The following is a 16,509-nucleotide window of genomic DNA, read 5'->3' on the forward strand; positions in this document are numbered from 1 at the left end:
ACTCTGTAAAACGAAAACAAGTAGGCGTTTGCATACGGACCAAAGAACATTATTAGATTTCACAAATATCATGTGATTAATATATGACATAGATTACAAATGGTTGGAACAATCCAATCGGAAATGATATAAAGTTTCCCTTGACAGAATATTCCTATATGTTGAATGAGAGAGAGAGAGAGAGAGAGAGAGAGAGAGAGAGAGAGTTATAGATTTCTGCAGATTAGTCCATTTGCCTTTATGAATAAATTAATAATAAATAAACGACGTGTAAGTTATGTAATAATATCTGCATCTCATCTTGCATAGCTTTAAGGATGTAGCGTATGTGAAACAAGATTTGAAACAATAACGACTTATCCATGGGATCCTCCATTTTTACTGCATTCATTTATTTTCGTCAGATGTACGCATCAGTGGATCTCATACACATCTTATTGATCGCTCTATGAATCCAAGAACTCTATATAATATTTCATCCAGTAGAGGGCTCTCTACAGTAAGGTGAGAAATGATGGTTAATTCAATAAAAAGAAAACAGAAAACATTGGTTTACAATAAACAATAACTCTTATTACTGTAATAATAATAATAGTAATAATATTAAGAATAAGAAGAATAAGAAGAAGAAAGAAAGAAAGAAAGAAAGAAAGAAAGAAAGAAAGAAAGAAAGAAAGAAAGAAAGAATTTGATCAGTTACGTAACAAAATGATTACAGTGATATTAACCTTTTTTTTGTTTACATTTGCAACACTGTGTTTAGAGGAATCCATCTGTAATATGATATATTTACTAAAAGATAATCCCACAGAAAAAACACTATGAAAAGCAGATAGCACAGTAATATAAGGTGTTGACATGGATAAGTTACAATAAACACATGTTGTGAGTATTTTGAGCCCAAAGACAAGTAATAATGGAATGTGATACCAAAGGAAATAACAATAATATCTAAAGTCAGACTTGATATCACACAGTAATTGTGCTGTGAGTTAACACAGAAAACTGATTTCACTTTGGAATAAGACATCTGCAGACAAAACGATGATAATAACAATAATAATTAAAAAAAACTCTCACAGTCAGAGAGGAGGGGAAAAAACAGAGCGGGGGTCCTGGAGGAGATTTGCATGGCACCCTCTTGCCGGACCCACAGAGGTCCAGGTTTGCAGACGTCACTGGTCGAGGATCTTTGTTTTCTCTCCACCTCTCGGTGGAGGAATACAAGTTTATCACCCAGCCAGGGACGGGACGGTCTCTTCTGCCGCTCCTCTCCTCCGTCTATCGGCTTGCACTGGGTTATTTCTCCTGTATGGTGGATATCCTGCTCAATACTTCTTTCTTGGATGATATGGGGGATCATTCAAAAAGTAAGTTGCCTCTTGTTAAGTAAGTTGTTGGGGTTTTTTTTCTTTCTTTCTTTTTTGCTTCTTATTTTATGTAACTAACCGGCGTGTAGTCTCTGAAAGCTGATGATTAATCGTTCATTTCGAGGTTTGTAGATTAAACGAAAACTGTAACCAAGCAATGGAAACGAAAAAGCACTCTAATATTAAGATAATATCCTTTTATAAACTTATATTGCAACTATGGTGATCGTGCGCTCAAAGTGACCCATGCCGTGGGTTACTTGGTGATATTTTTAGCTCCTGTGGCCTCATTATAATAATTCAGTAATATTCTTGGAAAGACCTACATGTTTGTTGTGATACGTGCACAACAGTTTCTCTCCTTCAGGTGACGGCGTAAAGGGGGTTTAACAGGGATGTCATGGGGATTAAAAGAGGCCACACAGTGTTGCATTAATGCATTCACCCCCCTCACGCAGAGAAGTCGGGAATCGCAATGTGTGTGGGCTGTGGAAGTCAGATACACGACCAGTACATCCTGAGAGTCTCCCCGGACCTGGAGTGGCATGCAGCCTGTCTCAAGTGTGCAGAGTGCAGTCAGTACCTGGACGAGACGTGCACTTGCTTCGTCCGAGACGGAAAGACTTACTGTAAAAGAGATTATGCAAGGTAGGCGTTCGCCAGAGTTTGCAGGATACATTCCTACATTTTAGAGGCCATGTGCTGGACATAAAAAGAAAATGATGGATGGACTATAAAAGGGGGGAACTAGGATTAAATGAAATGATATTCACGGGATGATACGGCCCATTTGAATGGCAAATGTGTGTAAATGAAAGTGCGCACAAGTGTGCATCATGAACTGAATCAGATTTGTGTCGCACACTTCAGCTTTGTTTGTATTTTCCTGTCATCATGACACCAGCTCTTTTTTATTTGCACATCACTTTTTTTTTTTTTTTAATTCAAGAACTTTTCTGCATGAGACCAACACGCCTCTCTGCTCCCCCCTTTTCCAGGTTATTTGGCATCAAATGTGCAAAGTGCAACATGGGCTTCTGCAGCAGCGACCTGGTGATGAGAGCTCGGGAAAACGTGTATCACATGGAGTGTTTTAGGTGCTCGGTTTGTAGCCGACACCTCCTGCCGGGGGACGAGTTCTCTCTGCGGGATGACGAGCTGCTGTGCCGGGCGGATCACGGCTTGCTCGTGGAGAGGAGCTCTGCAGGGAGCCCGCTGAGCCCGGGGAACATTCACACCAGACCGCTGCACATCTCAGGATTATTATTATTATTATTATTATTATTATTATTATTATTATTATTATATTTGAACAAAGTCGACTAAATAATAATAATATATTCTGTTCATATAGATGCTTAGGCCTACTCTGTATATTAAACATAGAATGTTAAATATTATAATATTAAAATAAAAATGAATGAATGAATGAAATCAAAAGTTTTTACGTGTCTTTGGCACTACATGGATGTAGTGACCTTACAGTAATATTTGGCATTTCTATAGCCTAATATTTTCAGAAATTGCACAGAGTCATAATTATAAATCCAAAGAGTTTCTGTTTCTTTCATTTCAATTGTATTTACCTGCTATAACTTTAACGTAAAATGTGTATTTATTTATTGATTGATTGATTTCTTGTTGATTTTTTTTTTGTTCCATCTCCTCAGACACAGTTTCGGTCCGGCATCCTCCTCATCACCGGAATCACGTCCACAAACAGTCCGAGAAGACCACCCGAGTCCGAACGGTGCTGAACGAGAAGCAGCTCCACACCCTGCGGACCTGCTACAACGCCAACCCGAGACCGGACGCTCTGATGAAGGAGCAGCTGGTGGAGATGACCGGCCTGAGCCCCAGGGTGATCCGCGTCTGGTTTCAGAACAAACGCTGCAAAGACAAGAAGAGGTCCATCCTGATGAAGCAGCTTCAGCAACAACAACACAGCGACAAAACAGTGAGTTCATTATGTTCTCCTGTCATAAGGTTATTATAAGATACAGAAAATGCATCGTGGGCTTATTAGGAATATGTTTTAATTGGTACACAAGTTTATGATGCATGTGATTAACTCCTCTTATGATTTAAAAATGGAATAACTAATGTTCATGTGCACTGCTGCTGCCACACCTCTGAAAATGATAAATAATTAAATGTCAATAATGTCAAGGAAAAAACAGATTTAGATTGATATTTAAAATGCGGTTAAAACATAAAATAAACATCATTTAGACATAATTGTGCATAATTCAAAAATATGTAATGATTCTTTACGCAGCTTTTTAAAGAAACTGTAGTAACATGAATCTTTTTAACGCCATTAACAACTGCTTCTTTCTTTTATTTTGAAAAGACAAATGGTCTATTTAAAAAAAAACAGAATATAAAGAAAATAATTGTAAATTGAATTATTGAATTTAATTAGCAATTTTATTTATTTATATATTTAATTATCCAACATTTACAGAATTAGGTTTGGGCTGTTTTTACAGGCTCGTATACGTTTATAGTGCATTTATTTACAGATTAGTGGTTTGATCATAAAGTTCAGTCCTTTTCTGTATTTGTTTTGTCTGTCATCGCGCAAAATTGGATATTGGTTCCCTCATAATGGATTTTTTTTTTTTTTATCTGAGCATCATCATTCATCCAATCATGAGGCTAAAGAGCAGAAATATCCTTTTTATCCTGAAGTGATTCTACCCTAAATGCAGAATAAATCCCTGGGCTGTTTTTGGACGAACTGAATGTTTTTATGTTCATTGCTCATGCAGAATCTGCAGGGCCTGACAGGCACAGCTCTGGTGGCAGGCAGTCCAATCCGGCACGACAACACTGTGCAAGGGAATCCTGTGGAGGTGCAAACCTACCAACCACCGTGGAAAACCCTCAGCGACTTCGCCCTGCAGAGCGACCTGGACCAGCCCGCCTTCCAACAACTGGTATGATTACATAAAGTCAATTATATCCAAAATAAATTAAAGGCCATTTAAAATAATATAAATGGAAGGAAATAGAGAAAGAGAATGATTTATTCAGTTTCATTCATAACAGAGAATAATTCAGATACACACAGCTGATGATGGTCAACAGTTTTGTGATGGTGGTGTTGTTTATTCAGTCAAAAAACACTGACACGATTGTTCCATTTGGTAATCACAAAGTTTAATCTTAAACCCTGATTCAAATGATAGTGACGCGTTACATTTCCAAAAAGGTTCAAGTGCAAACAAGCTGCTTCTTGTGCCAAACTCTTTCACAACCGTGCGCAGGCCCCCACGTGGAGTCACTTGATATGCTGATGGGCTCTCGTGAGATTTACAAGACTGATAAAGTCATATGTTTTCATGTGTTTTTAATAGATGGGCCTAATATCAATAGTATTTCCACATCCATCTGGAGCTCACATACTCCTGACATTACAGCATGGTCATAATACGCATATTTATATATTGACATCTCTCTAACAGGGTGTTCATAATGTCAGCAGCAGACACAGACACAATGAATGACCTGTTTTTCTATATGTCTTGTTGATCTTGACTTCCTCCGTGTCCTCCGACAGGTGTCTTTCTCTGAATCCGGCTCTCTGGGTAACTCATCGGGCAGTGATGTGACCTCTCTGTCGTCTCAGTTACCGGACACACCGAACAGCATGGTGCCGAGTCCCATCGACACGTGAAGAAGAAGAAGTAGAAGAAGAAGAAGCCTCGAGGTCAAAGCTTGACTCCCTCCCCACCAACACCACCACCTCCACCTCCACCTTTCCCCTTTTCCTATAGGCCGTGCGCGCACCCGCGTCCTCTGCAGGGACGCGCAGAGACCTCAAGTGACATTCAATGAAGAATAAACGAACAAAAAAAAAAGGACCAGGATGGATTATGAGGATACATTCAGGTGTCGACTGGAGGATTATAGGTCTGACTGTTTCCTTTACATCTATAGGCATTTTAGCTGCCTTGCTCAAGGACACCTCAGCAGGACAAACAGCTGTTGACGGGCTTTTACTCTCTTCCTACCATGATGCCAATGCCTGAACTGGGCCTGAACTTGGTGAATATGTTATGGGATTGAAACAGCCTGTACTGGACGCCTGAACGTTAACGCTTACAGTATGTTTATCAGGAAAACCCACAAGTACAAACTGTGTAGATGTGCATGATTTGTAAGTTTCAATATCGACTCTTGTAAATGAATGAAACAGATGATGAGATGCGCATTGTTGGCGTTTTCTCCAGAAAATAAGTTATTATTATTTATTATGAGGACAGACATAGCCGATCTTATCAATAAAAAAAAAAACATAGTTCTAACTGATTATTGCATGCAAAAATCCATTTGTTCCATAAACTTTCAGAGGATTTAAAAAAAAAAATCATAGTCGGCAAAATAAATCAGTTTTTTAAGGGGAATGGAAACGCATCTGCTGCTTATAATGCCTGACACTGTTTTGAATGGAGGACAGAGCTAGAGGAGCTCCCTTGTTTACACTTCAAAAAGGGTTAATTCAGTAAAAAAAAAAACCTATACAAATAAATGCATAAATACACACGTTTGGGCAATCAATCAGAAATTTTATATTTAAGTGTTGCAAATGTTTAGTTGTGCAGTTTTTTTTTTTTTGGTGAAGCTGTAAACTTCTGCTTATAATAGGGCCTGTTCAATTTCTGAGCAAAGCATCAGTGATCCTTGGTCCAACGAGACGACGAGCTGAGGCCTCTTCATGATGTTTTTTTTTTTTTTTTTTTTTTTTGAATGATGTCCAAATAGCCTGGGCCTATAAATATACAGCAAATTTTGCGTAATGTTTTGTTCCCATCGGTGATAAAACGATAAAAAAACAGTCTCCTTTAGACAAATGTCATAGCACCATACCGACCTGAGGCCCATGGTTACAAGTCTAGACAGAGGACAGGCAGCGGCGGCCGCTTATCTGCATCTGGCATCATCTCCAAAGGACACACTGAATGGACTCAAAACAAAACGCGCAGCCGCGCAGCGCTGACTGGACTCCCAGCCTGCGGACGCATCCTGGCGTGTCTTGAGTTTATTTTCATTCCAGTAGGAATCCTGAACGGCAAATAGCCGCTGGACAAAGAGAGCATGCAGGTCAAGCCGGGACTGACACACTACACCTCAACAATTTGTTGGGGAGGATCGGTTTTTTATCAGTGCAGGAGGAAATGGGAGTCTCGTTGAAATTCAGAAATCCTGTTAAGGCTTTAAGACGTGCTGATAGACTAAGTCTGTAAACTGTGTGCAATAGTACAACAGTGGCAACAATAAATTTAAGAAGAAAATGTTGAGAGAGAAACTAAAGATAGGGCTATCTAATGACATTTGATAGGCTCACTATTCATTTCAAAATCTGAATTTGAAAAGGAGATATTTTAGTGAATCCTGGCACAGAAGACTTTAAAAGCTCCAAGATTTCAACGTCATCGCTGCCTGCAACTAAACTTTGGACAGGCTGAATAAATCACTCCAGTTTCACACTGTGGAAAAATGCAAAGGGAAGTTTTGTGAAGCTGTTTTTCTAGACAAAATTTTCCTTTTTTCCTAAATGCAGCCTGAACATGCAGCAGGTTGCCTGTCACACACATTGGTGATGATTGGTGGTAGATTCAAACCTTCTTTTAAATATTTTTCAGCACACTGTTTTTATTACAGATGTCTGTGTATTCACATTTCTTTGAGAGGATGTCTTCATTATCTGAGCTCATGAGGATCTAACTGATAAAAAGACTCATCACAAAGGCAAACCACAGCAGAAGTGTTGATATTTGTTAAGTCACACTCAGATTATCACTATTTTCTGTCAAAACAGAATAAAACCACAGAACAACACATAACCGTATGTATTTTTAATATTCAATAAGTGAATAACTCAATAAATTATATTAATTTATAAGTGGCTCCTAACCGAGAGAAAAAAAGAAAAGAAAAAGATGTGAACATGAAAAATAGAACTCTCAACACATATTTGCAATCAAGGCAGGTCATGTAACTGGCATTATGTAGACTAGAGAACATTCTGGTAATTCACATTTAAAAATGAGAAGGAAAAAAAAATGCAATAAATTAACACAAACAGTGCTGATGAAAAAAAAAACGTTTGGCAAATTATAAATTACAGTATAAGTAAACGTTTCACTGCACTGAAAATGGATCCATTTCTATCTACAACAGAAACAAAAAGAGAAACAAATGGCTTGTTTAGACAGTAAATGGAATAGTTGTGCATGTGTTCTAACTACAATGTACAAACAAGACATCTTGTGCAAATTCCTCCATAAACATCAATCTGATTTCTAAAAAAAAAAAAATCAAAACAGCTGAACCGACACAGTACAAGTCTTCATAACCTTTACGTGTGACAAAGTTTGAGGAACATTATTTACTTGTGTGCAGACTTAAAGTCAGGATAAATGGGGAAAAAAACAAACAAACAAACAACAAATCCAGAAACAACTCCACATATCAGTCTCTTGTTGTGTTTATACTGTGCGTTATCCATTCTGTATCTGACAGTGTGCAACTCCGTCACTCTTCCTGCTTCTTGAGAAAAAACTTCAGCGCTGCGTCCCACTGATCGCTTGGAAAGCGGTTCGACAGCTCGCAGTAATCCAGCGGCTGGGAAACTTTGCACAGACAGAAAAGAACAAGTTTGTTATATCGGGTGTCCAACAAATATTTTTTTTCCCCCTTAAAATTCTTAAAAACAACAAATCGTTACATGCTGATACTACAGTACAAAAAATAATTAAAATACTCTAATCAACTGAAGAAGCTACACATCATAAACAGCTACAACTTTTTAAACCATTGAAATATCTTTATAGATTTAAAAGTATGAAATCAGTGCAATCAATCCAATTAATAACTTACTTGTTTGCTTTGTTTTGTTTTCTGATTCTTTCTCATTTGCCGCGCAGTCCTAGGGGGAATTAAGAGTATTAGTGCATACTATAACAACAGCGTTATGTGTGTGCAATCTGAATTTTCTTATCTAAGATTAATTCAAACAAAACAAAACAATTTAAAATATTAAAACAAAAGTTAAAGTAGCTACTACCTCGTAATCTACTAATCAAACACTTTTTTTTTTTTTGTATAACGTCCAATAAACAACCACCTTGCATCAAATTGTTTCCCTCTGAAGAATGTTCTAGAGGTTAACTCAACAATGAGGGCAGCGGGGCAAGACACCATGCATTATTACTTTGTTTGAAAGAAATGACAATAGCTTGTCTCCCCTTTTGAATGCAAGTTAATCGGTGTCTAAACAGTGGTGGTTTCAGAGTGGTGAGGGGCGGGTTTGTCAAGAGGAAGATGAAGGAGACAGGCGGTTTACTGGGAGTTGAACCAGTGGCAGGTAAATCCACTATGAAGGAAGTAATTTATCTTTGTAAAAGCCTTCCTGTTACAGGTTCACCGGGGCCCAGATGAGCAATTGTTAATCAGCCAATGCGTAGAGGAAGAGGGTTCTTTCTCATGTGACAGACTATTTTAATTAGAGGCACAAGAGGGCTAAGAGGTGTTTTTAATTATTTGTATCGAGTTTCACACCTCTTTTTATCACCTGTTTTTTTTTTTTTTTTTTTAAGCACTACTCCCAAACATTTTTGTTTAGCTTCGACGTTTTCACTGATTTATTTCAGTTTAGATCTGTGTGTAAGATAATGATGTATTTATATCCAAACTGAACGATGCGTGTGTGCCAGTGTCCCCATGTTTACCTGAATGAATGTAGCTAGCAGCACACAGCTCATCTCCTGCTGCAGGATGACCTTGTTTTGGGGGTTGTTGTAGCAGGCCGAGATAAGGGAAGGGAAGAGCACTCTGATGAGGCGCGGGTGGCTGAAGTACTGGAAGGGCAGCTGACACAGTTTCTGCAGCACGCTGGGCTGGCGGCCAGACTGCACTATCACCTGGAACACACACATGGGGAAGCGGGGGCCAGTCAGTCACTGAGTCAGTCAGGCGGCCAGTCAGTGGCATTGACTGGTTGTAAATCACCGCCCTTGTGCCTCTCCCACATGTAAATCTGCCACTAAAACAACACACAAACAGCCATTAGGAGGAGACCTGTGGGGCACAGCCTCCCACCACGCAATTATGAGCAATAAAACAAAATGATGGGATGTTTTGTTCTTTCTTTGTACCAACCGTAATAGCAGAGCCGCTGTAACGTAAGAGGGAAATGAGAAATGTGACCTGATGTCATTATCAGCGGTTAAAACTTTCAAGCTTTGTGTTAAGCTCTTTTAAAAAGGTCCAGTGTGTAACATTTAAGTGACAGAAATGGAATCTAATCTTCACAACTCTGTTTTTATTAGTATTTAAATCACCTGAAAATATTTTTTTTGTTACCTTAGAATGAGACTTTTATATCTACAGAGGGAGCGGATCCTCTTTCTCAGAGTCTGCCATGTTGAACTGCCATGTTTCTACAGTAGCCATGAATGGACAAATGTAACTCTGGATCTACATATGACCTTCACAAGTTTCACGGCCACTGTAGATTCTCCGTCATGCTTGAATTGAGAGGGAAAGGTGATGGGTTTTCAGGCGGTTGCAATCTGAAACTTTACCACTAGATGCCTAAATTTTACACACTGGACCTTAACACTCAAGTACAGAATGAATGCAAATGTTTGTTACTTCCCTGCAGGAGTGACGCTCCGGTTGAGAGGGCATTCATAGTGCAACAAGGGTATGAAAGGGTGGGGTGGCGGGTGAAAGGCAGGGTGAGCAAACCTCCACCGACAGTGTGGTCACCCCCACTTTGAGAAATGAGCAATAACATTAATGGTATTTTCACCCCGCCAACATCCTGCTCTCCATCACAGCCCGTCAATCACACACCATCGCATCCGGGCCACCGGTATTACAACCAAATCACTCCCAGCCTCATTTGATTAGAAAGTGGACTGCTGCAAAGCAAGGGGTCCAGGGCCTAATGCTCTGGTCATCTCCCCTGAGCCTGTGAAGACCATCAGCACCCCTCTGAGAGCCACAGGGTCAGCATGCTAAATCCTGGCTGAAATCCCCCCACACACTGCAATGCTTTACAGTCAGTCTACGGGACTAGGGGGCTCAATGCCAATGGAAACCAGAAGGGCAAGGTGAGGTCCCCAAGACATGGTGACATAAATTCACCAGATTTACAAGTTTTTTAAAAATACACTCTCTAATACTCTTCCATTGGCTTTTCCTTTGATAATGCACTCCAAGTTTGAGCAGCGGGATAAACAAAGCGATAATTCACCGCTTTTATCAGTTCAAGGTGAAGCTTCTCAGAGCTGCCCTCTACAGCGGCGTTCAAAAGGGACACAGAACAGTGCCATTTCCTACTATTATTTGTTTAAAGAAACCATATGGACAGGTCAAACAATCTGAACTCTGTGCATTACAAATACTTCAAAATGTGAAGAGCTCTGAATTTGTCAACCTGAAATGTAAGCGGAAATTTTTGAAGCTGAATTTTGAAGTAATTTCTGCCCCGGTGTGTTTTTACTACGGACTGTATTCAAGAATAGTCTTGAATACATTACAGGTTTTCTGTGAGTATGTGTGCGTAACAGTGGGAGAACAAAATCCCCACAGTTTCACTGACTCAATAAGTGTTTTACAGAAAGGAATGTGGGACTCATTGGACAAATTCATCCGCTGAAGGAAGGGGGAAAAAAAAAGGCAAGCTCTGGTTGTTTTCAAAAGTCGAGCTGCTTATTTTCAGTACATGCAGTTTTAGTATTTTTATGCTACTCTCCACTAAATCCTACACCATCACATTTATCTTATATTGCAACACAGCCCAAAGACAAACTGGAAATGGGGAGGAGGGTCATAAATTTATGCGGCTGAACTCATTAGAAAGCCAAAACCATGATTCTGAAAAAGCTAAAGATTCATTCTTGTGTTTTAATCCAGAACATTTATGGTGTAGGCATCATAATTTAACACTATAGCAAGTGTTGGATGTTTGAGCTGGGGCTCTGAGAAGATCCAACCCACAAATCACCCAGCGATCTCATAATCCCGCACTACGCACAGTTCCATCTTCAGCTGCCTAAACAAATTGTCCACCCTCAAGTGCCTGACGCAGAAAGACATAAAACAAAGCCTGGTGGCAGCAAAAGTCTGGAGGTAACAAAGAAGCCGGGTCCCTGGCCAACTTTCCACGCCTCTACCAGGTGAGGAGCAACACCAGAGCCCGAAATGGTTTCCAACCAGAGATTATGCCGTAGAGTTACTTCTCCCAGCTCAGCTGAAGTATCTGCAGCTCAAAGCCTGACATCATAAAACTAACAACAAGCATCTGAACCCACGCATCTGGCCCACGTATAACACAGACCCTGTAAAAACTCAAGTGTCTTGGCTGCTCTGTTCTTTCTTAAGTTCAGAGACCTGGCATTTTCAAACAGTGCTGGGTTTTATGACGCTTCCATTACATAACTTCCTCACTGTCCACAATGACAACAAAGAGTGTGTAAAGTTAATGTTCTGAAACGCAAACAAATCCCCGGGAAAAACAGCAGCGGAAACCAGAGTTAAGCAAATTCGAAAACCGAGAAGAGAAAGAAGGGACTGTCATCACCCAGCCATACATATATCCAGCACATTTCCCAAATAGCCCATGTGCACGAGGCTGCAGGACTGCTGCATGAGGCCAAAAAAAAAAAAGAAAAAGTTATTAAGATCTACTGGCACAAATCTATTCTAAACATTTAAAGTGACAATCTTGCGCAGAGGAACCTCCATTCGTAGTGTCTAGACAGCATGAACACCTCAGGAGGAACCAGAGCAGGGCCATATATCTGACACTTGAATCCACAATATAAACCAGATCCATCAGAGTGGAACTGTCTCGCTGATAAGGCGAGCAGCACAGCAGACACCACAAAGCAAAGTTAGTCAAAGAACTGTTTAGTGCTTCTTTACAACATTTACAATGACTTATTAAGACAAGCGCAGGGACGCTCTGTAAATTACCTTTGGACAATTGGTTGCTAGCAACGCAGACATTGACATAGACACTCCAACTTGACTTTTAAGGCAATTCTCGGTCATTTTAAAATCCCATAAAAATCTACTGTTTACACAATGAAGCTTAATAACTCTTCATTTATCTCTATGAGCTGACGGTGTCATTCCATGGCAGATCCTACTCGCTGATAATTCTGCTGTGAAACTAACCTGACAACAGTGTTACAGACAAATGGAAACTCCTCACTGAAAGGTTTGCAAGGATAAAAATGTCCTCGGCTTCACTTAAAGTCAGTTGGACCGGCATTCACCCTTGAAGCAGGGTGTAAATCATCTACCGAGCTAACAATAAGGCCCTCTCCTGCCAGTCAGCAGAGAGTGTGTCTGTCTGCGTTTCTCTGCCTCTGTTTACTCTGCTGGGTGATACAGAGTGTGCATTCCCCGGCGCTGGCTCCCTATGGTCTGCATGAGCTACACTTACCCTGCAGGCAGCGAGGGCCTGGTTGTCTTGGCAGTAATGGACTGCTGAAGGGAGCGTTTCAACATCAGGTTAACAGGAATTACAGGCCTAAAGCTTGGCTTGGGCCTGCAGGGCAGAGGAAACGCCCTCGTAGAGAATGGGAAGAAGAGGAATGACCGCATAGATAACGCTGAGCTCTGGAAATGTGTGTGGGATATTGAGTGTAAGAGACGATACATAGCTCATGTAATGCTTACTGGTAAAAAAGAAAACAGTTTAGGAAATATAAGCACAGAGGAGTCAGGTCCTCTTAGGAGCCAATGCAGGGAAAACGATCCCATTACATTTATAAAAATGTCCATACGCCACCTGAAACTGCTTCTGTGTGTATATGTGTCGTGGGGGGCAACAGCGTTTGTGTGTTTGCGTGTGAAGCTCACTCTTCTTTGCGTGTGTGTGGCCATTTTTCCATGGACTAGAAAGAAAGAGCAAAGTTTTCTTAAGGTTTCCACACTCTCAGATTGCTTGCGTCTTTCTAAAAAAGTGAGCAGGAATCAGGTGGGTTAACATGTCAACAGTTTACAATTACAGTCCCGTCAGCTCAAAGATTCAACAGATCATCGCCGTGGATGATTCACCAATGAATCACTGTATTCAAAAGACAAGGAGATTATCGGGATAACATATCTCTTCAGGGAAAGAGGAAGTACAGCTGTCAGTTACAAAAAAAAATAGGTGTCATTTGTTCTGCTTTTTTGTCCAAAAGGTCTCTTTGGACGCACCCGACAGACAATGAAACATATGGCTACATGGCTCGGTGGCCCCCATGAGCAGAGGCACACTTGAAAAACACACAAGCCTACATATGTCACTCTCCCAATGGCTTTTTGTGTGACAAGGTAAATTATTCATGGCCCCGGAGCAGAGGGAATACATCACTACATATAGCGCTGCTTCAAAGTTCTGCTTTTTATGAGCAGCCTTATTTCTAGAGCATATATATAAACAAAAGCTGGTGTGCCGACAGTGAATCAGCAGTCTCGGCGACCGCACAGGCCTCGGGTCGGGACGCTTTTGTGTTCTGCCAATGCTTACATTAGTTTGAGAAAAGCTCAAGCTGCTCTAAATATTCTCCTTAACGGCATCCATCTTGGTGCAGAACTGAATGGACGCATTCCAGGAAGTGGACCACTGGCAAACATCAACTGTGTGTGGAGGTTGTGTGGGATCTTGTTTCCCAACAATCTATACTTGAATATAATTTTCTTTTTAGAAATTAAATCCTGAACCCAAAAGCAAGGTAAGGGGATTTTTTTTTTTTTTTTGCAAATGTTTTTTTTCTCCATAAATACAGTCAAGCATGGCTGCTCTGTTAACGTGCTGTGAGTGTACAAAGACAAATCGTCTGTCACCCGCTTAATTTAATCGTCAGTCCTAATTCAATTATTCAATATAATATGCAAATTGTTTCTACAATGACCAACAAATGCTAATTCTGTACATCAGAATAATTAAATTGGATAGGAGCTGAGAGGCAAGGGAAGGGCCACAGACTGGAGGAAGATCTTTTAATTAAGAAGTAAAAAAAATCAGGCAAATTAGAATCAGTAATCAGCCGATAAATAGCTGTGATGGGGGTTGACTGCGACCGTGCGTACATAAATGACATATCAGAGAGTTTGAGACCGAAGCTGTGGCTGCTGCCTGTGTGGGTCAGGCTTAATATAATCAAAGCCCAGCCAACTGTAGCATGGCTAATCAGGGGCCCGGTAGACGGGCCACGCATGACAGCCAATTACACAGCAGCCAGGTCTGCTCCATCACATCCTGCTCACTTCCATAGAGCCCCCTAAGTAGTTGTAAGACCGAGGCCAGCACACTGTTCTGCTTTACCAGGAGGGAACAATGGGTCACTCTGTGGGACAATAGACGACACACAGACCAAAAGCAGAAAGGTGCCAAGGCATGAATCTTTAAACAGGTGCTTGTTACAATTACAAAACTACACCCTTTTTCTAACAAATAATACATGAACAGAACAATAGTAAGATGATATTAGCAGGATCTTTTAACAGACACAACTGAAAGCTTTCAATGTAATTTGTGCTGAAACGATTAAACAATTAGTAGATGGACAGAAAATGTATCCATTAAAATATTAGCAGTTAAATGTGTTAAGTAGATTAATAGATGACTTGGTAGGCACAAAGTACATAGGCAACAATATTTATAAAGAATTACATGTATTTACTATAATACAATTATACTATATTATATAATTACTCATATTTCCAGGAAAAGGCCCAAATATTCTCTGATTCCAGCTCCACAAATTCTTGCTCATCTTTTCCATATATGATGGTAAATTGAATATCTTTGGATTTTGGACTGTTGATTGGATAAACAATTTGTCATCAGCTTGAGTTATGAGTAATTAAAATAGACAGTTACCACAGTTTCCAAACATTTCTTACATGAAATGTTAGCCAATGCGTTAAAGTAATTTATCAAATGAAAAAAAAAAAAACATTTTTCGCTGACGTAATTTGTGATTTTTTGTATTTTTGTTTTTAGCCTGACAAAAGTTCACAAATATTGATTTGGAATTGATCATAAATTATTATATTGTAAATACTTATGAAACAATAAACAAAATATTATATATTAGATATTAAAAATGACAAAAACAATTGTAAGTGAATGACTTAATTTATATGTCAGTGCAAGTTCAAGCTGGTTTACCTGGTTGTCAGGGTGATTAACAGTAAAGTACCCCACGCAGATGATGACTTCGTGCAGCAGCTCTTCAGAGGAATGCTGGGTACAGTACCAGAGCAGGGAGCTGACAATGTGTCGGAAAGCTAGAGAGAGGCCCTCAGCTCCTAGAACAGACTGACAGGACGCAGACAAAACATGTTAGTATGTTTCACAGTGAATTAAGCATAAATTGCCTGTTATTGTGATAACGAAGGGCTAATATAATAACAATACAAAGTAATAAAAGATTATGTGTTTCAGGGGGAACATACACTGTGTAAGAGTATAAGCAACTCAAGCGGGGTCCCACCATAAAACAACCCAATCCCAACTTCGAAATGAGATGCTAGGAGCAGCTCGCAGACAGTATTTAGTAAACATGTCAGTGTGACCGAGCACCGTAAGATCATCACTATTCCACTTGAAGTCTTGGTGTGTTAGCATTTTGACATCTTAAGACGCAATACCTGAGAAGCTAAAAAGGCAGTTTTTCAGGCTTCATAACTTATGCATGCAGGGAACAGATTAAACTCAGTGAACCATGTAAGCAGCTGTCAAACAGAACAAAAGCAAATGTTGTATAACAATAAATAAATACAGATTTAAAAAAAAAAAAAAAAGGCAAACAGGAAAACCGCTGCATGAAGAGGAAAAAGGGGATTTCTGGTTTGAATGTGAAATTGCGTTCCTTTTTATGCATTTATTTTCAAGGATCACACATTTGATGCTGCGTATTCTGCCAAAAATGCAACCACTGAAAAACACAGTTATTTATACTGCACTGAACCCTTTTGAAAATTCCTCTCGCAACATATTATTGGGAGCTGATGCTGCAGCAGAGTGAGTTAACGGCCTGAATACTGATCATCCACTACAACATATATTAGCCGGTGCTGTGAGGTAATGTGAAACACAAGGTGATTACAACTCCCG

General features: G+C 39.9%; 2 protein-coding genes across 5 annotated transcripts in view; one reads left to right on the plus strand and one right to left on the minus strand.

The window, feature by feature from the left end:
- Nucleotides 1-1,200: 1,200 nt before the first annotated feature.
- On the plus strand, nt 1,201-7,714 carry isl2a (ISL LIM homeobox 2a). The gene is made up of 6 exons (XM_019272284.2): nt 1,201-1,370; nt 1,829-2,018; nt 2,369-2,628; nt 3,041-3,327; nt 4,145-4,312; nt 4,936-7,714. Exons 1-6 carry the CDS (start codon nt 1,313-1,315, stop codon nt 5,050-5,052), a joined length of 1,080 nt encoding a protein of 359 aa, XP_019127829.1. The 5' UTR covers nt 1,201-1,312; the 3' UTR covers nt 5,053-7,714.
- scaper (S-phase cyclin A-associated protein in the ER) overlaps nt 7,692-16,509 on the minus strand; it is a 57,407-nt gene continuing 48,589 nt past the window's right edge. For all 4 annotated transcript variants that reach the window (XM_027273151.1, XM_010729405.3, XM_010729404.3 and 1 more), the window contains 4 exons: nt 15,562-15,711; nt 9,110-9,301; nt 8,259-8,307; nt 7,692-8,011 (listed from right to left, as the gene is read on the minus strand). In XM_027273151.1, the coding sequence (XP_027128952.1) occupies nt 7,914-8,011; nt 8,259-8,307; nt 9,110-9,301; nt 15,562-15,711 (489 nt within the window). In that variant the 3' untranslated portion in view covers nt 7,692-7,913. The remainder of the gene's footprint in view (nt 8,012-8,258; nt 8,308-9,109; nt 9,302-15,561; nt 15,712-16,509) is intronic.

The sequence above is a fragment of the Larimichthys crocea genome, chromosome XXI, assembly GCF_000972845.2.
Source record: "Larimichthys crocea isolate SSNF chromosome XXI, L_crocea_2.0, whole genome shotgun sequence".
Taxonomy (NCBI): Eukaryota; Metazoa; Chordata; class Actinopteri; family Sciaenidae; genus Larimichthys; species Larimichthys crocea.